Source organism: Heterodontus francisci, chromosome 6 (assembly GCF_036365525.1).
Source record: "Heterodontus francisci isolate sHetFra1 chromosome 6, sHetFra1.hap1, whole genome shotgun sequence".
NCBI lineage: Eukaryota > Metazoa > Chordata > Chondrichthyes > Heterodontiformes > Heterodontidae > Heterodontus > Heterodontus francisci.
The window spans coordinates 1173492-1199882 of NC_090376.1; the positions used below are offsets into that span (position 1 = coordinate 1173492).

Consider the following 26391-nt stretch of genomic DNA (forward strand, 5'->3'; position numbering starts at 1 on the left):
ACAAGTTAATCCCTTTTTTGTTTCGGAGGACCGGGGACTGCTGGGTAGGGGAAAACTATTTATTTGGGCAGTTTTAAAATCTTTGTCTTTTGCGAGGAGCAGCCTTGATAGAACGGGGTGCGGAGCGGACTTTCAGCTGAGCGGTCAATTTCAGTAAGTTACAAGTTAATCCCTTTTTTGTTTCGGAGGACCGGGGACTGCTGGGTAGGGGAAAACTATTTATTTGGGCAGTTTTAAAATCTTTGTCTTTTGCGAGGAGCAGCCTTGATAGAACGGGGTGCGGAGCGGACTTTCAGCTGAGCGGTCAATTTCAGTAAGTTACAAGTTAATCCCTTTTTTGTTTCGGAGGACCGGGGACTGCTGGGTAGGGGAAAACTATTTATTTGGGCAGTGGCAGTACCCGAGACACTACACGTGTAGTGTCTCCCACCCACCCTCCTCCTCTAACCAAAAAAAAAAGGACTCTAGGGTGTTGATAAGGTAAGCTTTTTATTTAAAACTTCAGTCCGTCGGATTGCTAAGCGAACAAGTTTTGACTTTTTTTTCGTTTGGTTTTTCAGTAGATTTATTGGGAATCTAGAATAGTGGGAATGGAGGTAAAGGCAGTTGTATGTTCCTCCTGCAGAATGTGGGAGGTAGGGGTCGCCAAGAGTGTCCCTGCTGACTGCATCTGCGGGAAGTGCACCCAACTCCAGCTCCTCGCAGACCGCGTTAGGGAGCTGGAGCTGGATGAACTTCGGATCATTCGGGAGGCGGAGGGGATTATTGACAGGAGTTATAGGGAGGCAGTCACACCTCAGGTAAAAGAAGTAGGTAGATGGGTTACCGTCAGGGGAAGGAAAGGGAACCAGCAGGCAGTGCAGGGATCCCCTGTGGCCGTTTCCCTCAACAACAGGTATACCGTTTTGGATACTGTTGGGGGGGACGACTTACCAGGGGTAAGCAATGGGGTGCAGGTCTCTGGCACAGAGTCTGTCCCTGTTGCTCAGAAGGGAAAAGGGAAGAGGAGCAGAGCATTAGTCATTGGGGACTCCATATTTAGGGGAACAGATAGGAGGTTCTGTGGGAACGAGAGAGACTCACGGTTGGTGTGTTGCCTCCCAGGTGCCAGGGTACGTGATGTCTCCGATCGTGTTTTTGGGATCCTTAAGGGGGAGGGGGAGCACCCCCAAGTCGTGGTCCACATAGGCACCAACGACATAGGTAGGAAGAGAGATGGGGATTTAAGGCAGAAATTCAGGGAGCTAGGGTGGAAGCTTAGAGCGAGAACAACCAGAGTTGTTATCTCTGGGTTGTTGCCTGTGCCACGTGCTAGCGAAGAGAGGAATAGGGAGAGAGAGGAGTTGAACACGTGGCTGCAGGGATGGTGTAGGAGGGAGGGTTTTGGTTTCCTGGATAATTGGGGCTCTTTCTGGGGTAGGTGGGACCTCTACAAACAGGATGGTCTTCACCTGAACCAGAGGGGTACCAATATCCTGGGGGGGAGATTTGTTAGTGCTCTTCGGGGGGGTTTAAACTAAATCAGCAGGGGAATGGGAACCTAAATTGCAGTGCCAGTGTACAGGCTGTTGAGAGTAGTGAGGTAGGGGATAAGGTTACAGGGACGCAAGAGGGCACTGGCAAGCAAGAACTTGGTTTAAAGTGTGTCTACTTCAACGCCAGGAGCATCCGGAATAAGGTGGGTGAGCTTGCAGCATGGGTTGGTACCTGGGATCCTGATGTTGTGGCCATTTCGGAGACATGGGTAGAGCAGGGGCAGGAATGGATGTTGCAGGTTCCGGGATTTAGATGTTTCAGAAAGAACAGAGAAGAGGGTAAAAGAGGGGGGGGTGTGGCATTGTTAATCAAGGAAAGTATTACAGCGGCAGAAAGGACGTTTGAGGACTCGTCTACTGAGGTAGTATGGGCCGAGGTTAGAAACAGGAGAGGAGAGGTCACCCTGTTGGGAGTTTTCTATAGACCTCCGAATAGTTCCAGAGATGTAGAGGAAAGGATAGCGAAGATGATTCTCGACAGGAGCGAGAGTAACAGGGTAGTGGTTATGGGGGACTTTAACTTTCCAAATATTGACTGGAAATACTATAGTTCGAGTACTTTAGATGGGTCTGTTTTTGTCCAGTGTGTGCAGGAGGGTTTTCTGACACAGTATGTGGACAGGCCAACCAGGGGCGATGCCACATTGGATTTGGTACTGGGTAATGAACCCGGCCAGGTGTTCGATTTAGATGTAGGTGAGCACTTTGGCGATAGTGATCACAATTCGGTTAGGTTTACCTTAGCGATGGGCAGGGACAGGTATATACCGCAGGGCAAGAATTATAGCTGGGGGAAAGGAAATTATGACGCGATTAGGCAAGATTTAGGATGTGTAGGATGGGGAAGGAAACTGCAGGGGATGGGCACAAACGAAATGTGGAGCTTATTCAAGGAGCAGCTAATGCGTGTCCTTGATAAGTATGTACCTGTCAGGCAGGGAGGAAGTTGTCGAGCAAGGGAGCCGTGGTTTACTCAAGAAGTTGAAGCGCTTGTCAAGAGGAAGAGGGCGGCTTATGTTAGGATGAGACGTGAAGGCTCAGTTAGGGCGCTTGAGAGTTACAAGCTAGCCAGGAAGGATCTAAAGGGAGGGCTAAGAAGAGCAAGGAGAGGACACGAGAAGTCATTGGCGGATAGGATCAAAGAAAACCCTAAGGCTTTCTATAGGTATATCAGGAATAAACGAATGATAAGAGTTAGAACAGGGCCAATCAAGGATAGTAGTGGGAAGTTGTGTGCGGAATCAGAGGAGATAGGGGAAGCGTTAAATGAATATTTTTCGTCAGTATTTACAGTAGAGAAAGAAAATGTTGCCGAGGAGATTACTGAGATACAGCCTACTAGGCTAGATGGGATTGAGATTCACAAGGAGGAGGTGTTAGCAATTTTGGAAAGAGTGAAAATAGATAAGTCCCCTGGGCCAGATGGGATTTATCCTAGGATTCTCTGGGAAGCCAGGGAGGAGATTGCAGAGCCGTTGTTGTTGATCTTTAAGTCGTCATTGTCGACAGGAGTAGTGCCGGAGGACTGGAGGATAGCAAATGTTGTCCCCTTGTTCAAGAAGGGGAGTAGAGACAGCCCTGGTAATTATAGACCTGTGAGCCTTACTTCGGTTGTGGGTAAAATGTTGGAAAAGGTTATAAGAGACAGGATTTATAATCATCTTGAAAAGAATAAGTTCATTTGCGATAGTCAGCACGGTTTTGTGAAAGGTAGGTCGTGCCTCACAAACCTTATTGAGTTTTTCGAGAAGGTGACCAAACAGGTGGATGAGGGTAAAGCCGTGGATGTGGTGTATATGGATTTCAGTAAGGCGTTTGATAAGGTTCCCCACGGTAGGCTATTGCAGAAAATACGCAAGTATGGGGTTGAAGGTGATTTAGAGCTTTGGATCAGAAATTGGCTAGCTGAAAGAAGACAGAGGGTGGTGGTTGATGGCAAATGTTCATCCTGGAGTTTAGTTACTAGTGGTGTACCGCAAGGATCTGTTTTGGGGCCACTGCTGTTTGTCATTTTTATAAACGACCTGGATGAGGGTGTAGAAGGGTGGGTTAGTAAATTTGCGGATGACACGAAGGTCGGTGGAGTTGTGGATAGTGTCGAAGGGTGTTGTAGGGTACAGAGGGACATAGATAGGCTGCAGAGCTGGGCTGAGAGATGGCAAATGGAGTTTAATGCGGAGAAGTGTGAGGTGATTCACTTTGGAAGGAGTAACAGCAATGCAGAGTACTGGGCTAATGGGAAGATTCTTGGTAGTGTAGATGAGCAGAGAGATCTTGGTATCCAGGTACATAAATCCCTGAAAGTTGCTACCCAGGTTAATAGGGCTGTTAAGAAGGCATATGGTGTGTTAGCCTTTATTAGTAGGGGGATCGAGTTTCAGAGCCACGGGGTCATGATGCAGCTGTACAAAACTCTGGTGAGGCCGCACCTGGAGTATTGCGTGCAGTTCTGGTCACCGCATTATAGGAAGGATGTCGAAGCTTTGGAAAGGGTGCAGAGGAGATTTACTAGGATGTTGCCTGGTATGGAAGGAAGGTCTTACGAGGAAAGGCTGAGGGACTTGGGGTTGTTTTCGTTAGAGAGAAGGAGGAGGAGAGGTGACTTAATAGAGACATACAAGATAATCAGAGGGTTAGATAGGGTGGATAGTGAGAGTCTTTTTCCTCGGATGAGGATGGCAAACACGAGGGGACATAGCTTTAAGTTGAGGGGTGAAAGATATAGGACAGATGTCAGAGGTAGTTTCTTTACGCAGAGAGTAGTAGGGGCGTGGAACGCCCTGCCTGCAACAGTAGTAGACTCGCCAACTTTAAGGGCATTTAAGTGGTCATTGGATAGACATATGGATGTAAATGGAATAGTGTAGGTCAGATGATCGGCGCAACATCGAGGGCCGAAGGGCCTGTACTGCGCTGTAATATTCTAATTCTAATTCTAATTCTAATTCTAACTCTCCAGTCTATCTATATTCTGCTGTATTCTCTGACAGTCCCCTTCACTATCTGCTACTCCACCAATCTTAGTGTCGTCTGCAAACTTGCTAATCAGACCACCTATACTTTCCTCCAAATCATTTATGTATATCACAAACAACAGTGGTCCCAGCACGGATCCCTGTGGAACACCACTGGTCACACGTCTCCATTTTGAGAAACTCCCTTCCACTGCTACTCTCTGTCTCCTGTTGCCCAGCCAGTTCTTTATCCATCTAGCTAGTACACCTTGGACCCCATGCGCCTTCACTTTCTCCATCAGACTACCATGGGGAACCTTATCAAACGCTTTACTGAAGTCCATGTATATGACATCTACAGCCCTTCCCTCATCAATCAACTTTGTCACTTCCTCAAAGAATTCTTTTAAGTTGGTAAGACATGACCTTCCCTGCACAAAACCATGTTGCCTATCACTGATAAGCCCATTTTCTTCCAGATGGGAATAGATTCTATCCCTCAGTATCTTCTCCAGCAGCTTCCCTACCACTGACGTCAGGCTCACCGGTCTATAATTACCTGGATTATCCCTGCTACCCTTCTTAAACAAGGGACAACATTAGCAATTCTCCAGTCCTCCGGGACCTCACCCGTGTTTAAGGATGCTGCAAAGATATCTGTTAAGGCCCCAGCTATTTCCTCTCTCGCTTCCCACAGTAACCTGGGATAGATCCCATCCGGACCTGGGGACTTGTCCACCTTAATGCCTTTTAGAATACCCAACACTTCCTCCCTCCAGAACTCAATACGACAGAAAGCCGAGAGTATAGAAACTGGAGGGATGAAATCAAAAAGGAAATTAGGAAAGCAAAGACAGGGCATGAAAGGATATTGACAAGCAAAATCAAGGTGAACCCAAAGATGTTTTATCAATACATTAAGAGGAAGAGGATAACTAAGGAGAGAGTAGGGCCCATAAAAGACCAAAAAGGTAAACTATGTGTGGGGCGGAAGATGTTGGTATGGTTCTTAATGAATACTTTGCATCTGTCTTCACAAAAGAGGGGGATGATGCAGATATTGCAGTTCAGGAGGAGGAGTGTGAAGTATTGGATGTGATAAACATAAGGAGAGAGGAAGTATTAATGGGATTAGCATCCTTGAAAGTTGATGCATTTCATCTGGCCCTGGTGATTTATCCTAGGCTGTTAAAAGAAGCAAGAGAGGAAATAGCAGAGGGTCTGACCATCATTTTCCAGTCCTCACTGGATACAGGTGTGGCACCGGAGGTTTGGAGAATTGCTAACATTTTACCTCCTTTTAAAAAGGGAGCAAAGGATAGATCGAATAATTATAGGCCAGTCAGTCTCACCTCAGTAGTGGGCAAATTATTGGAATCAATTCTCTGAGACAGGATAAACTGTCACTTAGAAAGGCACAGGTTAATCAAGGATAGTCAGAATGAATTTGTTAAGGGAAGATCTTGTTTGACCGACTTCATCAAATTTTTTGAAGTAACAAGGAAGATAGATGAGGGTAGTGCAGTTGATGTGGTCTACATGGATTTTAGCAAGGCTTTTGACAAGGTCCCACATGGCAGACTGGTTAAAAAAATAAAATCCCATGGGATCCAGGGACATGCAGCAAGGTGGATACAAAATTGACTCAGTGGCTGGAAACGAAGGGTAATTGTTGACGGGTGTTTTAGCGACTGGAGGGCTGTTTCCAGTGGTGTTCCGCAGGGCTCAGTACTGGGTCCCCTGCTTTTTGTGGTGTACATTAATGATTTGGACGTAAATGTAAGGGGCATGATCAAGAAGTTTGCAGACGACACAGATTGGCCATGTGGTCGATAGTGAGGAGGATAGCTGTAGGCTGCAGGAAGATATTGATGGTCTGGTCAGATGGGCAGAAAAGTGGCAAATGGAATTCAACTTGGAGAAGTGTGAGGTGATGCATTTGGGGAGGTCAAACAAGGCAAAGGAATTCACGATTAATGGGAAAATACCGAGAAGTGTAGAGGAAGTGAGGAACCTTGGAGCGAATGTCCACAGATCCCTGAAGGTAGCAAGACAGGTCGATAAGGTGCTTAAGAAGGCAAATGGAATCCTTTCCTTTATTAGCCGAGGTATAGAATATAAGAGCAGGGAGGTTATGCTGGAACTGTATAACTCATTGGTTAGGCCACAACTTGAGTACTGTGTGCAGTTCTGGTCACCTCATTACAGAAAGGATGTAATTGCACTAGAGAGGGTACAGAGGAGATTTACGAGGATGTTGCCAGGACTGGAAAAATGCAGCTATGAGGAAAGATTGGATAGGCTGGGGTTGTTCTCCTTGGAACAGAGAAGGCTGAGGGGAGATTTGATTGAAATGTACAAAATTATGAAGGGCCTGGATAGAGTGGAGGTGAAGGGTCTATTCTCCTTAGCAGAGAGGTCAGTGATGAGGGGGCATAGATTTAAAGTGATTGGTAGAAAAATTAAAGGGGAGATGAGGAAAACGTTTTTCACCCAGAGGATGCTGGGAGTCTGAACACTGCCTGAAAGGGTAGTTGAGGCAGAAACCCTCAACTCATTTAAAAGAAGTCTGGATATACACCTCAAGTGCCGTAATCTGCAGGGCTACGGAACAAATGCTGGAAGGTGGGATTAGAATAGCTGGACCGTTTTTCGGCCGGCACAGACACGATGGGCCAAGTGGCCTCTTTCTGTACCTTAAACTTTCTCTGATTCTATGAAATGAACAAATATTTGTCTTCACTATAGAGGATACAAAAAACATTCCAGTAATAGCTGTAAATCAGGAGGTGGAAGGAAGAGAGGAACTTGGTGAAATTACAATCACCAGGGAGGTGGTACTGAGCAAACCGATGGAGCTGTGGGCCGACAAGTCCCCGGGTCCTGATGGACTTCATCATAGGGTCTTAAAAGAAGTGGCTAATGTGGTAATAGATGTGTTGGTGTTAATTTTTCAAAATTCGCTAGATTCTGGAAAGGTTCCATCAGACTGGAAAGTCGCAAATATAACCCCTCTATTCAAAGGGGGGTGGGATGGAAGGCAGAAAACAGGTAACTATCGGCCAGTTAGCTTGACGTCTGTCACGAGGAAGATGTCAGAATCGATCATTAAGGAGGCTATAGCTGGGCACTTAGAAAAACTCAAGGTAATCGGGAATAATCAGCTTGGTTTTGTGAAAGGGAAATCATATTTATTCAATTTATTGGAGTTCTTTGAAGGAGTAACGCGCTATGGATAAAGGGGAGCCCGTTGATGTACTGTACTTGGATTTCCAGAAGGCATTTGACAAGGTGCCACATAAAAGGTTATTGCGCAAAGTAGGAGCTCATTGTGTAGGGGGTAACATATTAGCATGGATAGAAGATTGGCTGGCTGTCAGAAAACAGAGAGTATGCATAAATGGGTCCTTTTCTGATTGGCAGGACGTGACAAGTGGAGTCCTGCAGGGGTCTGTGCTGGGGCCTCAACCTTTTACAATTTACATCAATGACTTAGATGAGGGGAGCGATGGCATGGTAGCTAAATTTGCAGATGACACAAAGATAGGTCGGAAAGTATGTTGTGAAGAGGACATAAGGATGTTGCAGACCGATATCGACAGGTTGAATGAGTGGGCAAAAATCTAGCAGATGGAGTATAATGTGGGAAAATGTGATGTTGTTCACTTTGACAGGAAGAATATAAAAAGAGTATTACTTAAATGGAGTGCGACTGCAGAATTCCGAGGTGCAGAGGGATCTAGGTGTTCTCATGCAAGTGTCACAAAAAGTTAGAATGCCGGTACAGCAAGTATTAAAGAAGGCTAATGGAATGCTATCCTTTATTGCAAGAGGAATTGAAAATAAAAGTAAGGAATTTATGCTTCAGTTATACAGGACATTGGTGAGACCACGTCTCGAATAATATAGGCCAGTTCGCTTGACATCTGTCATGGGGAAGGTGTTAAATCGATCATTAAGGAGGTTGTAGCTGGACACCTAGGAAAACTCAAGGTAATCAGCATGGTAGTCAGCATGTCCCTTGTGAAAGGGAAATCGTGTTTAACCCATTTATTGGAATTCTTTGAAAGAGTAACACGTGCTGTGGATAAAGGGAGCCCATTGACGTACTGTGCTTGGATTTCCAGAAGGCATTTGACAAGGTGCCACATAAAAGGTATTGCGCAAAGTAGGAGTTTATGATGTAGGGGGTAACATACTATTGGTCTCCTTATTTAAGGAAGGATGTAAATGCATTGGAGGCAGTTCAGAGGAGGTTTACTGGATTGATATCTGGAATGAACAGGTTGTCTTTTTTTATTGGTTTGTGGGATGTGGGCGCCACTGGCTCGGCCAGCATTTATTGCCCATCCCAAATTGCCCTTGAACTGAGTTGGCCATTTCAGAGGGCATTTAAGAGTCAACCACATTGCTGTGCTTGCGGAGTCACATGTAGGCCAGATTGGTGAAAGACAACAGATTTCCTTCCCTAAAGGACATTAGTGGACCAGATGGGATTTTACAACAGTCAGCAACGGTTTCATGGTCACCATTAGACTAGCTTTTTAATTCCAGATTTATTAATTGAATTCAAATTTCACCATTTGTCATGGTGGGTTCTAACCCATGTCTCCAGAGAATTAGCCTGGGCTCTGGATTACTAGTCTAGTGATAATACCACTCTGCCATCACCTCCCCATGTCTTCTGAGGAAAGATTGGACAGACTGGGCTTGTTTTCACTGGAGTTAAGAAGAGTGAGGGGAGACTTGATTGAAGTTTATAAGATCTTGAACGGTCTTGACAAGGTGGATGTGGAAAGGATGTTTCCTCTTGTGGGTGAGTCCAGAACTAGGGGGCACTGTTTTAAAATTAGGGGTCGCCCTTTTAGAACAGAGATGAGGAGAAACTTTTCTCTGAGGGTTTGTGCAACTTTGGAACTCTCTGCCTCAGAAGGTGGTGGAGGCGGGATCATTGAATATTTTTAAGGTGGAGGTAGATATATTCTTGTTAGGCAAGGGATCAAAGGTTATCAGGGGTAGATGGGAATGTGGAATTTGAGACACAAAAAGATCAGCCATGATCTTATTAAATGGTGTAGCAGGCTAGAGGGGCTGAATGGCCTACTTCTGCTCCTAATTTGTATATTAGTATATTGGTATGTATTCCTGCGGCAGATCTCAGGGATGGGGAGGGTTTAGTTATGATGAGAAATGAGACATTAAGGCTGATCACTACAACAGACAAGGTGAAGAGTGGTCTGAATGGGGTGCAACAAAAATAATTTAGTCATTCGGGAAAATTATTTCTCTGCTGGAGGACAGGGATCATGAACGGAAGGAAGATTTGCATTTCTACCACATCTTTCACAACCTCAGGCCAGCCTAAAGATCATACAGCCAATCAGGCACTTTTGGAAGTAATGTAGGAAACACGGCAGTCAAGTTGCGCACAGCAAGCTCCCACAAACAGCAATGGCAGGATAATCTGTTCCAGTGATGCTACTTGAGGGAGAAATTCTAGAGATAACCTAGGTTAAAATTAACGGCCACTTGGGCCAGCATGGGGTAATAATGGAGAGGCAGCACAGATTTGTTCGGGGAAATTGTGTTTGACTAACTGGATTGAGTTTTTGGATGAGCTAAGAGGGTGGATGAGGGCAGTGTGATTGATGTGTATATGGACTTTCAAAAGGCGTTTGTTAAAATATCACATAATAGACACAGGAAAATTGAAGCTCACGGGATAAATGAGGCAGCAGCAGCCTGGATACAGAATTGGCTAAAGAATAGAAAACAGAGTTGTGGTGAATGACTGTTACTCGGACTGGAGGGAGGTACACGGTGGAGTTCCCCAATTATCAGCACTAGGACCACTGCTGTTTTTGACTGCTGTACATTAATGAACTTGGTCTTGGTAGAGAGCACAATTTCAAAATTTGCAGATGTTGCAAAATTTGGAAGAGTGGTAAACAGTGAGGAAGATAGTGACAGACGTCAAAAGGACAGAGAGGCTGGTGGAATGAGCAGACATATTGCAGAGGATATTCAACAGAGAAAAGTGTGAGGTGATACATTTTAGTGGGAAGAATGAGGAGAGACAATACAAGCTAAATGGTACAATGATCCCTCTCCCAATCTCTCTCCCAATCTCCCACGACTGATTCCCTTTCTTTCTCCTGATCTCTGACCTTTTCCTCCCTGAAAGACAACAGCCCAGGGTCACAGTGCTATGACTCACCGACCCGGATAATCAACTCATCCTCGATCGGATTGTCCTTCTTCTTGCCGGTGCCATACATACTGGCAGGGCGTCGGACGGCTTTCTGACGAATGTGCCCACTGCTCGGAGACTTGACTCTGCGCTTGACATCATCGGGGGAGTGTGTGACATCAGAGGGTTTGGTGGCTCTGACCCTGTAGGGGCTGCCCTTGACTGGCTGATTGTACAGGGTTACAGATAATGTGAAGTCACCCTCAGACCTCAGCGTGTAGAGCAGTTCATACGTCCCATTCCTGTTGTCTAGAATCTCCCCCTCTGTGAAGCTCCCATCCGGAGCCATGATCTCCGCCTGCAGGATTGCATTGCCAGTTTTCACCAGCTCTCCGTCTTTATCCTTGGTTGTTATAGTAACGGTGGTTTGTTGGCCAACCACAGCATGTCGCAGACCCTCACCCGTGGCTACGGTCTGCTGAGCGATGGCGCTAGTGGTAATCAGGACCCCCAGATTCTGGATTGACTTTCTCACTCCATCTGTCTCCACTGTCAAATCCAGATGGTCATTTTCGTGGGGTTGAAGTGGGAAGTCCTGTCCAGCCAATTCCTTCAGTGTCTCATTCATCTGCTTCTTCACCAGCAGGACCTCAGTCTCCGTGCCATGGCTCAGAGCTTGCTCCGTGAACTCAGAACTGCTTCGGATTTTCTCTTGCCCCTGCAGCAGATACTCCAACTGAGTCTGAAGAACCTGGTGTCAGGGGTTAAAGAACAGACGTTAGCTTTCGAATACAGGTGGGCAGACGGGCCTGCCAGACCATCCAAAACTCTGCTGCCCGTATCTTGTCTCGTACCAAGTCCCATTCCCCTACCACCCCTGTACTCACTGACCCACAGTGGCTCCTGATTAAGCAACATCTTGATTTTAAAATTCTCATCCTTTATTTCAAATCCCTCCAGGGCCTCTCCCCTCCCTATCTCTGTAATCTCCTCCAGCGCCCCACAACCCTCTGAAATATATCCTCCTTTACTTCTGGCCTCTAGTCCTCCCTCCTTGAACCCTCTCCACCTCCTTATAACTATCCTTTTGCCGTGAGATGTCGGTGTTTCTAATTTCTCCCTTTTTTTGGCTCAGTGGAGTTAAATAATAACAGGTTGTTGTTGTGTTGTCGCCTTGTTCATCATCGGGCAGGTCACCGAACTCCATGATGTTCCCGATGGTGGGGGCGTCCAGAACCAGGGGTCAGAACCAAGGATACGGGGTAAACCTTTCAGGACTGTGGGTGAAGAAATTTCTCCTCATCTGAGAGTGGTGAACCTGTGGAATTCGCCACCACAGAAAGCAGTTGAGGCCAAAACAATGTAAGCTTTCAAGAAGGAGTTAGATATAGCTCTTGGGGCGAAAGGGATCAAAGGGTTTTGGGGCGAAAGCCATGATCATAATGATGACGGAGCAGGCTCGAAGGGCCGAATGGCCTACTCCTGTTCCTATTTTCTATGTTTCTATGACAACCAGGACTGTGGCTCCTCCTGTAGAGTTCAGTGTGAGTGACACCTCCCAAAGCTTCACCCTCCCACTCCCATTCACAATAACCCCTGACGGAGGGCTCCATCCACAATGAGAAAGAAGGAGGGAGAAAGGGAGGGAGAAAAGGGAAGCGGGAAAGAGGGAGGAATCATAGAAAGCTTAAGGCACAGAAAGAGGCGACTTGACCCACTGTGTCTGTGCAGGCTGAAAAACGATCCACCTATTCTAATCCCACCTTCCAGCATTTGGTCCGTAGCCCTGCAGATTACAGTTACGACACTTGAGGTGCATATGCAGACACCTTTTGAATGGTTTGAGTGTCTCTGCCTCAACTACCCTTTCAGGCAGTGAGTTCCAGCACCCCCCACTCCCACCCTCTGGGTGAAACGCCATAGCATACAGGGCTACAGGCCAAGTGCAGGAATACGGGATTAGAATAGTTGGGTGCTGTATGGCTGGCACAGACACAATGGGCCGAAGGGCCTGTTTCTGTGCTGTATAACTCTATGACTTAAGGAATTGGCCCTCCAAATAGTGGATGCATTGGTGGTCATCTTCCAAGATTCTATCAACTCTGGAACAGTTCCTACAGATTGGACAGTAGCTAATGTAACCCCACTATTTAAAAAGGGAGGTAGAGAGAAAACGGAATTATAGACCAGTCAGCCTGACGTCGGTAGTGGGGAAAATTCTGGAATCCATTATCAAAGATTTTATAGCAGAGCACTTGGAGAACAGTGGTAGAATCGGACAGAGTCAGCATGGATTTACGAAAGGGAAATCATGCTTGACAAATCTACTAGAATTCTTTGAGGATGTAACTAGTAGAGTTGATGAGGGGGAGCCAGTGGATGTGGTTTATTTGGACTTTCAGAAGGCTTTCAACAAAGTGCCACATAAGAGATTAGCGTGTAAAATTAAAGCGCATGGGATTGGGGGGTAGTGCATTGCGATGGATAGAAAATTGGTTTGCAGACAGGAAACAAAGAGTAGGAATAAACGGGTCTTTTTCTGAATGGCAGGCAGTGACTAGTCGGGTACCACAGGAATCGGTGCTAGGACCCCAGCTATTCACAATATATATTAATGATTTAGATGAGGGAACTAAATGTAATATCTCCAATTTTGCAGATGACACAAAACTGGGTGGGAGGGTGAGTTGTAAAGAGGATGCAGAGAGGCTTCAGGGTGATTTGGACAAGTTGAGTGAGTGGGCAAATGCATGGCAGATGCAGTATAATGTGGATAAATGTGAGTTTATCCACTTTGGTAGCAAAAACAGGAAGGCAGATTATTATCTGAGAGAGGGGAATATGCAGTGAGACCTGGGTGTTCTCATACACCAGTCACTGAAGGTAAGCATGCAGGTGCAACAGGCTGTAAAAAAGGCAAATGGTATGTTGGCCTTCATAGCGAGAGGATTCGAGTACAGGAGCAGGGATGTCTTGCTGCAATTATACAGGGCCTTGGTGAGGCCACACCTGGAATATTGTGTGCAGTTTTGGTCTCCTTATCTGAGGAAAGATGTTCTTGCTATAGAGGGAGTGCAGCGAAGGTTTACCAGACTGATTCCTGGGATGGTGGGTCTGACGTGTGCGGAGAGATTGAGTCAGTTAGGATTATATTCACTGGAGTTCAGAAGAGTGAGGGGGGATCTCATAGAAACCTATAAAATTCTAACAGGACTTGACAGGGTAGATGCAGGAAGGATGTTCCCGATGGTGGGGGAGTCCAGAACCAGGGGTCATTGTCTAAAGATACGGGGTAAACCTTTCAGGACTGAGATGAGGAGAAATTTCTTCACCCAGAGTGTGGTGAGCCTGTGGAATTTGCTACCACAGAAAGCAGTTGAGGCCAAAACATTGTATGTTTTCAAGTAGGAGTTAGATATAGCTCTTGGGGGAAAAGGGATCAAAGGGTATGGGGGGAAAGCGGGAACAGGTTACTGAGTTGGATGATCAGCCATGATCATAATGAATGGCAGAGCAGGTTCGATGGGCTGAATGGCCTACTCCTGCTCCTACTTTCTATATTTCTATTGAGGATGGGGATATTTGTGGAGCCACCTCCTCCAGTTAGTTGTTTAATTGTCCACCACCATTCACGGCTGGATGTGGCAGGACTGCAGAGCTTAGATCTGATCTGTTGGTTATGGGATCGCTTAGCTCTGTCTATTGCATGCTGCTTATGCAGTTTGGCACACAGATAGTCCTGTGTTGTAGCTTCACCAAGTTGACACCTCATTTTGAGGTATGCCTGGTGCTGCTCCTGGCATGCCCTCCTGCACTCTTCATTGAACCAGGGTTGGTCTCCTGGCTTGATGGTAATGGTAGAGTGGGGGATATGCCGGGCCATGAGGTTACAGATTGTGGTTGAGTACAATTCTGCTGCTGATGATGGCCCACAGCACCTCATGGATGCCCAGTTTTGCATTGCTAGATCTGTTTGAAATCTATCCCATTCGGACAGTGGTAGTGCCACACAACACAGTGGAGGGTATCCTCAGTGTGAAGGCAGGACTTCGACTCCACAAGGACTGTGCAATGGTCACTCCTACCAATACTGTCATGGACAGATACATCTGCGACAGGAAAATTGGTGAGGATGAGTTCAAGTTTGTTTTTGCCTCTTGTTGGTTCCCCCACCACCTGCCGCATACCCAGTCTGGCAGCTATGTCCTTTAGGACGCGGCCAGCTCGGTCAGTCGTGGTGCGACCGAGCCACTCTTGGTGATGGACATTGAAGTCCCCCACCCAGAGTACATTCTGTGCCCTTGCCACCCTCAGTGCTTTCTTGAAGTGGTGATTAACATGGAGGAGTACTGAGTCATCAGCTGAGGGAGGGCGGTAGGTGGTAATCAGCAGGAGGTTTGCTTCCCCATGTTTGATCTGATGCCATGAGACTTCATGTGGTCTGGAGTCAATGTTGAGGACTCCCAGGGCAACTCCCTCCCTACTGTATACCACTGTGCCGCCACCTCTGGTGGGTCTGTCCTGCCGGTGGGACAGGACATACCCGGGGGTGGTGATGACAGTGTCTGGGACATTGTCTGTAAGGTATGATTCCGTGAGTATGACTATGTCAGGCTGTTGCTTGACTAGTCTGTGGGACAGCTCTCCCAACTTTGGCACAAGCCCCCAGGTGTTAGTAAGGAGGACTTTGCAGGGTCGACAGGGCAGGGTTTGCCATTGTCGTTTCCAGTGTCTAGGTCGATGCCGGGTGGTCCGTCCGGTTTCATTCCTTTTTATTGACTTCGTAGCGGTTAGATACAACTGAGTGTCTTGCTCGGTCATTTCAGAGGGCAGTTAAGAGTTAACCACATTGCTGTGGGTCTGGAGTCACATGTCGGCCAGACCAGGTAAGGACAGCAGATTTCCTTCCCTAAAGGGCATTAATGAACCAGATGGGTTTTTAGAACAATTGACAATGGTTTCATGGCCATCATTAGACTAGCTTTTAATTCCAGATTTATTAATTGAATTCAAATTCCACCTTCTGCTGTGGTGGGATTTGAACCCATGTTCCCAGATCAATACCTTGGGTCTCTGGGTTACTAGTCCAGTGATAATACCACTATGCCACCGCCTCCCCTCAAATATGCCCATCCTCAATGACGGGGGAGCCCAGCACATCAGTGCAAAAGATAAGGCTGAAGCATTTGCAACAATCTTCAGCCAGAAGTGCAGAGTTGATGATCCATCTCGGCCTCCTCCTGAAGTCCCCAGCATTACAGATGCCAGACTTCAGCCAATTCGACAATATTGCGGCAATAGTACTGAAGACCTGTGCTCCAGAACTTGCCGTGCCTCTAGCCAAGCTGTTCCAGTACAGCTGCAACACTGGCATCTACCCTGCAATGTGGAAAATTGCCCAGATATGTCCTGGACACAAAAAGCAGGACAAATCCAACCTGGCCAATTACCGCCCCATCAGCCGACTCTCAATCATCAGTAAAGTGATGGAAGTTGTCATCGACAGTGCCATCAAGTGGCACTTGCTTAACAATAACCTGCTCAGTGACGCTCAGTTTGGGTTCCGCCAGGGCCACTCAGCTCCTGACCTCATTACAGCCTTGGTTCAAACATGGACAAAAGAGCTGAGCTCAAGAGGTGAAGTGAGAGTAACTGCCCTTGACATCAAGGCAGCATTTGACCGAATATGGCATCAAGGAGCCCTAGCAAAACTGAGGTCAATGGGAATCAGGGGGAAAGCTCTCTGCTGGCTGGAGTCATACCTAGCGCAAAGAAAGATGGTTGTGGTTGTTGGAGGTCAATCATCTGAGCTCTAGGACATCACTGCAGGAGTTCCTCAGGGTAGTGTCCTAGGCCCAACCATCTTCAGTTGCTTCATCAATGATCTTCCTTCAATCATAAGGTCAGAAGTGGGGATGTTCGCGGATGATTGCACAATGTTCAGCACCATTCGTGACTCCTCAGATACTGAAGCAGTCCGTGTAGAAATGCAGCAAGACCTGGACAATATCCAGGCTTGGGCTGATAAGTGGCAAGTAACATTCACGCCACACAAGTGCCAGGCAATGACCATCTCCAACAAGAGAGAATCTAACCATCTCCCTTTGACATTCAATGGCATTACCATCGCTGAATTCCCCACTATCAACATCCTGGAAGTTACCATTAACCAGAATCTGAACTGGAGTAGCCATATAAATACCGTGGCTACAAGAGCAGGTCAGAGGCTAGGAATCCTGTGGCGAGTAACTCACCTCCTGACTCCCCAAAGCCTGTCCACCATCTACAAGGCACAAGTCAGGAGTGTGATGGAATACTCTCCACTTGCCTGGATGGGTGCAGCTCCAACAACACCCTGGAAGGTCGACACCATCCAGGACAAAGCAGTCCGCTTGATTGGCACCCCATCTACAAACATTCACTCCCTCTACCACCAATGCACAGTGGCAGCAGTCTGTACCATCTACAAGATGCACTGCAGCAATGCACCAAGGCTCCTTTGACAGCACCTTCCAAACCCGCGAACTCTACCAACTAGAAGGACAAGGGCAGCAGATGCATGGGAACACCACCACCTGAAAATTCCCCTCCAAGTCACACACCATCCTGACTTGGAACTATATCACCGTTCCTTCACTGTCACTGGGTCAAGATCCTGGAACTCCCTTCCTAACAGCACTGTGGGTGTACCTACCCCAAATGGACTGCAGTGGTTCAAGAAGGCAGCTCACCACCACCTTCTCAAGGGCAATTAGGGATGGGCAATAAACGCTGGCCTGGCCAGTGATGCCTACATCCCAGGAACAAATAAAGAAAATTGAAGGAAATTACCTCACACTTCCCCACATTATACTCCATCTGCAAAATGTTGCCCACTCACTTAACCTGTCTCTATATCTTGGCAGACTCTTTGTGTTATCCTCACAACTTACATTCCCACCTTGCTTCCCAGCAAATTTAGATGCATTACGCTCTGTCTCTTCATCTAAGTCATTAATGGAGATTGTAAATAGCTGAGGCCCCAGCACTGATCCTTGCGGCACTCCACTGTTCACTGCCTGTCAACTCGAGAATTACCTATTTGTCCCTACTCTCTGTTTCCTGTCTGTTAACCGATCCTCCATCCATGCTAATATATTATTCTCAACTCCATGAGCCTTTATCTTGTCAATTAACCTTTTGTGTGGCACCTTATCGAATGCCTTTTGAAAATCCAAGTGTAAGAACATAAGAAATAGGAGCAGGAGTAGGCCATTCGGTCCCTCAAACCTGCCCCACCATTCAATAAGATCGAGGCTGATCTGCCCCAGACCTCAACTCCTCTTTCGTGCCAGCTCTTCATAGCCCTCAACTCCCCGATATTTCAAAGATCTGTCTACCTCCTCTTTAAATACTTTCAGTGATCTAGCCTCCACAACTCTCTGGGGTAGAGAATTCCAGACATTCACTACCCTCTGAGAGAAGAAATTCCTTCGCATCTCAGTTTTAAATGAGTGTCCCCTTATTCTGTAACTATGTTCCCTAGTTCGAGATTCCCCCACTAGTGGAAACATCTTCTCAACATTTACCCTGTCAAGCCCCCTCAGAATCTTGTATGTTTCAATAAGATCACCTCTCGTTCTTCTAAACTCTAATGTATAAAGGCCTAACCTGTTTAGCCGTTCTTGATACGTCAACCCCTTCATCCCAGGAATCAGCCTAGTGAATCTCTTTTGAACTGCCTCCAATGCCAGTATATCCTTTCTTAAATACGGGGACCAAAACTGTACACAGTACTCCAGGTGTGGCCTCACCAACACCCTGTACAGTTGTAACAAGACTTCCTATTTTTAAACTCCATCCCCCAGCAATAAAGGCCAAAATTCCATTTGCCTTCTTAATTACTTGCTGCACCTGCATGCTAACTTTTTGTGTCTCATGTACAAGAACACCCAGATCCCTCTGTGATGAACTTTTTTGAAGTCTCTCTCCATTTAAATAATAGTCTGCCTTTTGATTCTTCCTACCAAAGTGCATGACCTCACACTTTCCCACATTAAACTCCATCTGCCAAGTTTTTGCCCACTCACTCAACCTATCTATATCTCCTTGCAGATTCCTTATGTCCTCATCTCAACATGCCCTCCCATCAACTTTTGTATCGTCAGTAAATTTGGATATATTACACTCTGCCCTCTCCTCCAAGTCATTAATATAGATAGTAAATAATTGAGGCCCTTGGACTGATCCTTGTGGCACTCCACCAGTTATGTCTTTCTAACCTGAAAATGATCCATAAATCCCGACTCTCTGTCTTCTATGAGTTAACCAATCCTCAATCCATGCTAATACATTACCCCCCAATACCGTGAGCTCCTATCTTGTGCAATAATCTTTTATGTGGCACCTTATCGAATGCCTTCTAGAAATCCAAATACACTACGTCTACCAGTTCCCCTTTATCTACCCTGTTTGTTACATCCTCAAAAGGCTCTAATAAATTTGTCAAACACGATTTCCCTTTTGTAAAGACTTGTTGACTCTGTCTGATCAGACAATAATTGCCTAATTGCATTGTTAAGACTTCCTTAATAATAGATTCCAGCATTTTCCCGACGACTGATGTCAGGCTAACTGGCCTGTAGTTCCTTCTTTTCTCTCTCCCTCCTTTCTTAAACAGTGGTGTTATTTGGTAACTTCCAATCTGCTGGGACAATTCTAGAATCTAGAGAATTTTAGAAAACCATAACCTGCACATCCACTATCTCTGCAGCTCCCTCGTGAGAACCCTAGGATGTAGGCCATCAGGTCCTGGGGATTTGTTGGCTTTTAGTCCCTTACGTTTCTTCAGTACTCTTCCTGTGCTGATATTAATTACCTTAAGTTCCTCACTCTTATTAGCCCCGGGGTTTCTGTCTATTTCTGGTATGAAACCTATGTCTTCTACTATGAAGACAGATACAAAGTACTTGTTCAATGTCTCTGCTATTTCCTCATTCCCCATGATGATTTCTCCTATCTCTGCTTCTAAAGGACGAACGTCTACTTGAACTACTCTCTTTTTATATACTTGTAAAAACTCTTACAATCTGTTTTTATATTCCTCTCTAGTTTACTCTAACATTCTATTTTTTCCCTTTTTGTGAACTTTTTGGTGGCTCTTTGCTGGTTTCTAAAACACTCCCAATCCTCAGACTTACGACTATTCTTTGCAAAATTATCAGCCTCTTCTTTTAATCTAACGCTATCTTTAACTTCCCTAGTGAGCCATGGATGGAACTTTCTCAGAGTTTTTTTGATGTATTGGTTTTTTGAATATTTTGAATTGTTTCTTTAAATGTTTCCCACTGTTTATTTACTGCCATACCTTTTAATCAATTTACCCAATCAACCTTAGCCAGCTCTCTCCTCATACCTATGTAATTGGCTTTGTTTAAGTTTAAGATTCTTCTTTTGGTCTGGAATATGTCACTTTCAAACGTAATATGGAATTCAATTGTATTATGATCACTTTTTCCCCAGAGGATTTTTTACTAGGAGATTATTAATTAAGTCTGCCTTATTGCACGATACTAGATCTCATAGAGTCATAGAGTTATACAGCACAGAAACAGGCCCTTCAGCCCATCGTGTCTGTGCCGGCCATCAAACACTAATTATTCTAATCCCATTTTCCAGCATTTGGCCCGTAGCCTTGTATTCTATGGCGTTTCAAGTGCTCATCTAAATACTTATTAAATGTTGTGAGGGTTCCTGCCTCTACCACCTCTTCAGGCAGTGTGTTCCAGATTCCAACCACCCTCTGGGTGAAAAATCTTTTCCTCAACTCCCCTCTAAACCTCCTGCCCCTTACCTTAAATCTATGCTCCCTGATTATTGATCCCTCTTCTAAGGGAAAAAGTTTCTTCCTATCTTTCCGATCAATGCCCCTCCAAATTTTGTATACCTCAAACAGGTATACCTCAACCTTCTCTGCTCTAAGGAAAACAACCCTAGCCTAATCCAGTCTCTCTTCATAGCTGAAATGCTCCAGCCCAGGCAACATCCTGGTGAATCTCCTCTGCACCCTCTCCAGTGCAATCACATCCTTCCTATAGTGTGGTGCCCAGAACTTTACACAGTACTCCAGCTGTGGCCTAACTAGCGTTTTATACAGCTCCTTCATAACCTCCCTGCTCTTATATTCTATGCCTCGGCTAATAAAGGCAAGTATCCCATATGCCTTCCTAACCACTTTATCTACCTGTGCTGCTGCCTTCAGTGATCTATGGACAAGTACACCAAGGTCCCTCTGACCCTCTGTACTTCCTAGGGTCCTACCATCCATTGTATATTCCCTTGCCTTGTTAGTCCTCCCAAAATGCATCACCTCATCACACTTCTCAGGATTAAATTGCATTTGCCACTGCTCTGCCCATCTTACCAGCCCATCTATATCATCCTGTAATCTAAGGCTTTCCTCCTCACTATTTATGACACCACCAATTTTCGTGTCATCTGCGAACTTACTGATCATACCTCCTATATTCACGTCTAAATCATTAATGTACACTACAAACAGCAAGGGTCCCAGCACCGATCTCTGCTGTACACCATTAGTCACAGACTTCCTAACGCAAAAACAACCCTCGACCATCACCCTCTGCCTCCTGCCATTTAGCCAATTTTGGATCCAATTTGCCAAATTGCCCTGGATCCCATGGGCTCTTACCTTCTTAACCAATGTCCCATGTGGGACCTTATCAAAAGCCTTACTGAAGTCCATGTAGACTACATCAACTGCTTTACCCTCATCTACAAATCTAGTCACCTCCTCGAAAAATTCAATCAAGTTTGTTAGTCATGATCTCCTCCTGACAATGCCATGCTGACCTTCCCTGATTAATCCCTGCCTCTCCAAGTGGAGATTAATCCTGTCCCTCAGAATTTTTCCAATAGTTTCCCTCCCACTGATGTTAGTTTCACTGGCCTGTAATTACCTGGTTTATCCCTACTACCCTTCTTGAATAATGGTATTCACTGTCCTCCAGTCCTCTGGGTTTGAGTATATCACAATCCCCCTCCCTGATCTCTACACCTACATCCTTCTCCATAGTGAACACTGATGAAAAGTAATCATTTAAAACCTCACCTATGTCCTCCGGCTCCTCACACAGATTGCTACTTTGGTCCCTAATGGGCCCTACTCTTTCCCTGGTTATCCTCTTGCCCTTAATATACCTATAAAATGCCTTGGGATTTTCCTTTATCTTGTCCACCAGTGTTTTTTCATGTCTCCTCTTCGATCTCCTAATTTTCAAAGTACCCCCCCCCCCCTACACTTTCTATACTCCTCTAGGGCCTCCGCTGTTTTTAGCCCCCTGAATCTGCCATAAGCCTCCTTTTTTTCCTTATCCAATTCTCTATATCCCTTGACATCCAGGATTCCCTGGACTTGTTATTCCTACCCTTCACCTTTATGGGAACATGTTGGCTCGGAACTCTCGCTATTTCCTTTTTGAATGACTCCCACTGGTCTGATGTCGACTTTCCTACAAGTAGCTGCTCCCAGTCCACTTTGGCCAGATCCTGTTTTATCATATTGAAATTGGCCTTCCCCCAGTTCAGTTCCTTTATTTCCGGTCCATCTTTATCCTTTTCCATAACTACCTTAAATCTTTCAAAGTTATGGTCACTAGCCCCGAAATGCTCCCCCACTGACACTTCTACCATTGTTCAGCTTCATTCCCTAGGATTAGGTCCAGTACTGCCCCTTCTTTTGTCGGACTGGCTCAAAAATAGCTTTATCCCTCGTTGATTTCACAATGTATTGTTCCAGGAAACTGTTGCAAATACATTCTACAAACTCATCTTCTAGACTGCCTTTGCCAATTTGATTGGTCCAGTCTATATGAAGATCAAAGTCCCCCACAATTATTACATTGCCTTTTTTACAAGCTCCAGTTATTTCTTGCTTAATGCTCTGCCTAACGGTATAACTACTGTTAGGGGACCCATAAACTACTCCCACCATTGTCTTCTGACCCTAATCTCCACCCATACTAATTGTACTTCCTAATCTTCTGAGCCACGATTCTTTCTCACTAATGTCCTTAAGTCATCCTTTATTCTCGGTCCTACCCCTCCTCCTTTACCATTCTGCTCGTCTTTTTGAGATATTGTGTACCCTGGAATATTTATTTCCGAACCTTGGTCAACTTGTAACCATGTCGCAGCAATGGCGATTAGATCTAAACTATTTATCTCTATTTGTGCCACTAGTTCATTTATCTTATTGCAGATGCTTTGTGCAGTCAGATAAAGAGCATTTTTTTACTTCTATTCTTTGCATGGATCTTATTTTATGCTGCAATATTACCGTTAAACTCTCTGTCCCTTCATGTCCCACTCTCCTCGTCTTTATCCAAATCACTACACTTCTCTATTGTCTCAACTTTTCTCTTTAGATCCCTCAATCTCCCTTCACCTGACTCCTCCCTTACCCCTTTTAGTTTCAAGCCCTATCCACAGCCCTAGTTATCTGATTCACTGGGACATTGATTCCAGCATGGTTCAGGTGAAGGCTGTACCAACAGAACAGCTCCTTCTTTCCCCAGTACTGGTGCCAGTGCCCCATGAATCAAATCCCCTTCTTTCCACACCACTGTTTAATTCACCAAAGAGTGGGAGAGTCAGAACAACATAGGGGAGAGAGAGCAAGAGAGCAAGCAAGGCAGAGAACAAGACAGGGGACAAAGAGTGTGGGAAGCAAAGCAAGACAGAGCGCAAGAGGCAGAAAGAGAGCAACAAAGAGCGTGAGGCAGAGTGACAGAGACAGAGAGAGTGAGAGAGACAGACTGAAAGGGATGAGAGAGAGGGAGGGAATTACATCAAATTTACAGCACAGAAACAATCCATTCAGTCCCACTGCTCTGTGCTGCTATTCCTGCTCCATACGAGCCCCCTTCCACCCATTCTTCTATTCCTTTCTCCCTCATGTATTTATCCAGCTTCAAAGGAACATAGGCCATTCAGCCCATCAAGCCAGCACCGCCATTCAATTAGCTCATGGCTGATCATCTGCCTCAATGCCACTTTCCCGCATTATCTCCCTATCCCTTGATGTCATTTGTCTCCAGATATCTATTGATTTCTGTTTTTAACATGCTGAATGACTGGGCTTCCACAGCCCTCTGGGGTAGAGAATTCCACAGATTCACCACCCTCTGAGTGAAGAAATTCCTCCTCATCTCAGTTTTAAATGGCCTGCCCCTTATTCTGAAACTATGTCTCCTGGTTCTAGACTCACCAGCCAGAGGAAACATCCTATCCACATCCACTCTGTCACGTCCTGTAAGAATTTTGTAAGTTTCAATGAGATCACCTCTCATTCTTCGAAACTCTAGAGAATACAGGCCAAGTTCCTCAATCTCTCCTCATAAGACAATCCCCCCATCCCAGGAATCAGTCTGGTGAACCTCCGTTGCACTCCCTCTATGGTAAGTATATCCTTCCTTAGATAAGGAGGCCAAAACTGTACACAATACTCTCGGTCCGGTCTCACCGAAGTTCTATACAATTGCAGCAAGACATCTTTACTCCTGTATTGTTACAACAGCTTCCATTTTTTTTTGTTAAATTTTGAGGATTTGTGTTTAAAACTGAGAAGGAGTCCATGGATTTTGTTTTTACAAGGGTCACTGAGAGGTCTGGATTGTAAACTGTTACTGGGGTTGTTTTTGACTTGGGGAAAGATGTTTGCCGAGAAGTAGCAGGTCAAGATTTATAGGGGTCAGGAGGCAGAACTCCTGACATTGTTTTTGGTTTTGCTTTGGACAGTGAGTTGGGATATGGACAATGGTTTGAAAAGACATTTGGAGAAAATTTGCCAAGAGTGCAAAACCCAGCTCAGTCTGTTCCCATCTCTTGAGAAGCTGAAAAGTAAGTGTAAGAAACTGCCTGAAACCCTTGTTACTGCATTTTCCCTGGAAAGCCTGCCCAAACTGATCTTCAATATCGCCTGACGAGAACTGTTCTAGAAGGATCCCAGTAACAGCTGTCCATACATATTTGGGACGCCAAAACCAAAAAGGACTTCTGACATCTTTTCATATCTTCTCTTTTTTCTTCAAGAATTAGCAAGTATTTTGGCTAACGTAGTCTTTTTTTGTGTTTTTATACGAGAGCTCTCAAGAGTAAATCTCTATTTTTTCGGTTAACTGGTGCATATGTGTGTGTGTTGGTGTGTGTGGGGCTAAGGTAAAAAGGGAAATTTTATATTTGATCTGTGTGTTTATGCTTTGCTTCATTATTGGTTAAGACCTGTTTCATAATAAACTGATAATTTTGTTGTTCATTAAAGAAACCTGGTTAGTGTGTTTCATTCTGGGATAAAAATAGAATCTATGATTGACCGTATCGTTAAGTGGGAAAAAAATTAAATATATGTTGTGACCCGTGGAGAAGAGGTACTAGAAAAAACAGCGCATTCCTCCCACCTCGGTTGTAACATATAATTGGGGGCCTCTTTGCAGGATAACCCAACGCCGATGACGTGCAATTGTACATGGGGTAATAATAATTGAAAAGAGGAAATAAAAACAAACAGATTTCTTGTGCAGTAGATTAAAGTTTACTGTACTGGAATGTCTCTATCAGTTGCTGTGGCCTTTCTGGGGAAGGAGGATGCATCCCTGAGTGATGAGAAACTTAACCAAGGCTAGACTAAAGGATTTGGCAGAACTGTTGGTGTTAGAATTAAAACAAGGAGCTAAGAAAGCAGACATAATTGCAGTAATAGTACACCATCTGAAATTGGAAGAAGGCGGCTGCAAACCAGAGGGTAGTGCAGTTGAACTAGCTAAAATTCAGTTACAGATAAAGCAGCTTGAGCAGGAAAGAGAATTGGCAATGAAGAAACTTGAACCTGAAAGAGAGGAAAGGGCAAAAAGAAGGGAATTCAAATTTAAAAAGCTGGAACTAAGACAACAGGGCGGCCTTGACTTCAAGGAAAGTTCTGGTGGGGAAAGATCTGGCTCCAGCTCAGGACATAGTGGAGAGCTGTTTAAATTTGTGCAAGCCCTCCCGTAGTTTGAGGAAAGGGACATGGAGGCATTTTTCATTTCTTTTGAAAAAAATAGCCAAACAGATGAAGTGGCCAAAGGAAAGCTGGACACTGCTTATGCAAAGCAGGTTGATGGGCAGAGCTCATGAAATTTATTCCATGCTTTCTGAGGAGGCTTCTGCAAATAATGAGATGGCAAAAAAGGCATTCTGCGAATGAGTTAGTCCCTAAAGCATACAGGCAGAAATTTCGGAACCTCCAGAGACTGGGCAGAATGCTACAGAATTTGAGAGGGTAAAACAAATTAACTCTTATCATTGGATACGGGCACTATAGGTAGAGGCCACATATGAGAACCTTAGGAAACTAATTCTCCTGGAAGAACGTAAAAGCTCACTCCATCTGTTAGTAAGAGCCCATGTAGAGAACCAATAGGTTTCAACAGCCAGACAGGCAGTGGTAATTGCTGATGATTATGAGCTTGTTTATAAGCCCAAACCCTTTGTCCATCACCCCCACAAACCTGAGAAGGTTAGAATGTGGGAGAGTGAAAGGAAGGCAAGCAGCCAGGGACAAGAAGGGACAGCTGGGAATGCACCAGGATCACCTCCTAAGGCCAGAAAAGAAGATGCTGAGGGTGGAAGTGAGTCATAAAGTTACAGAGTCATAGAGTTATACAGCACAGAAACA

At 45.3% G+C, this 26391-nt stretch overlaps 1 protein-coding gene across 5 annotated transcripts in view; it reads right to left on the reverse strand.

Annotated features, from left to right (window-relative positions):
- Positions 1 to 26391, reverse strand: part of LOC137370901 (tripartite motif-containing protein 2-like) — a 134573-nt gene that overhangs the window by 31444 nt on the left and 76738 nt on the right. For all 5 annotated transcript variants that reach the window (XM_068032756.1, XM_068032754.1, XM_068032753.1 and 2 more), the window contains one exon: positions 10707 to 11430. In XM_068032756.1, the coding sequence (XP_067888857.1) occupies positions 10707 to 11430 (724 nt within the window). The remainder of the gene's footprint in view (positions 1 to 10706; positions 11431 to 26391) is intronic.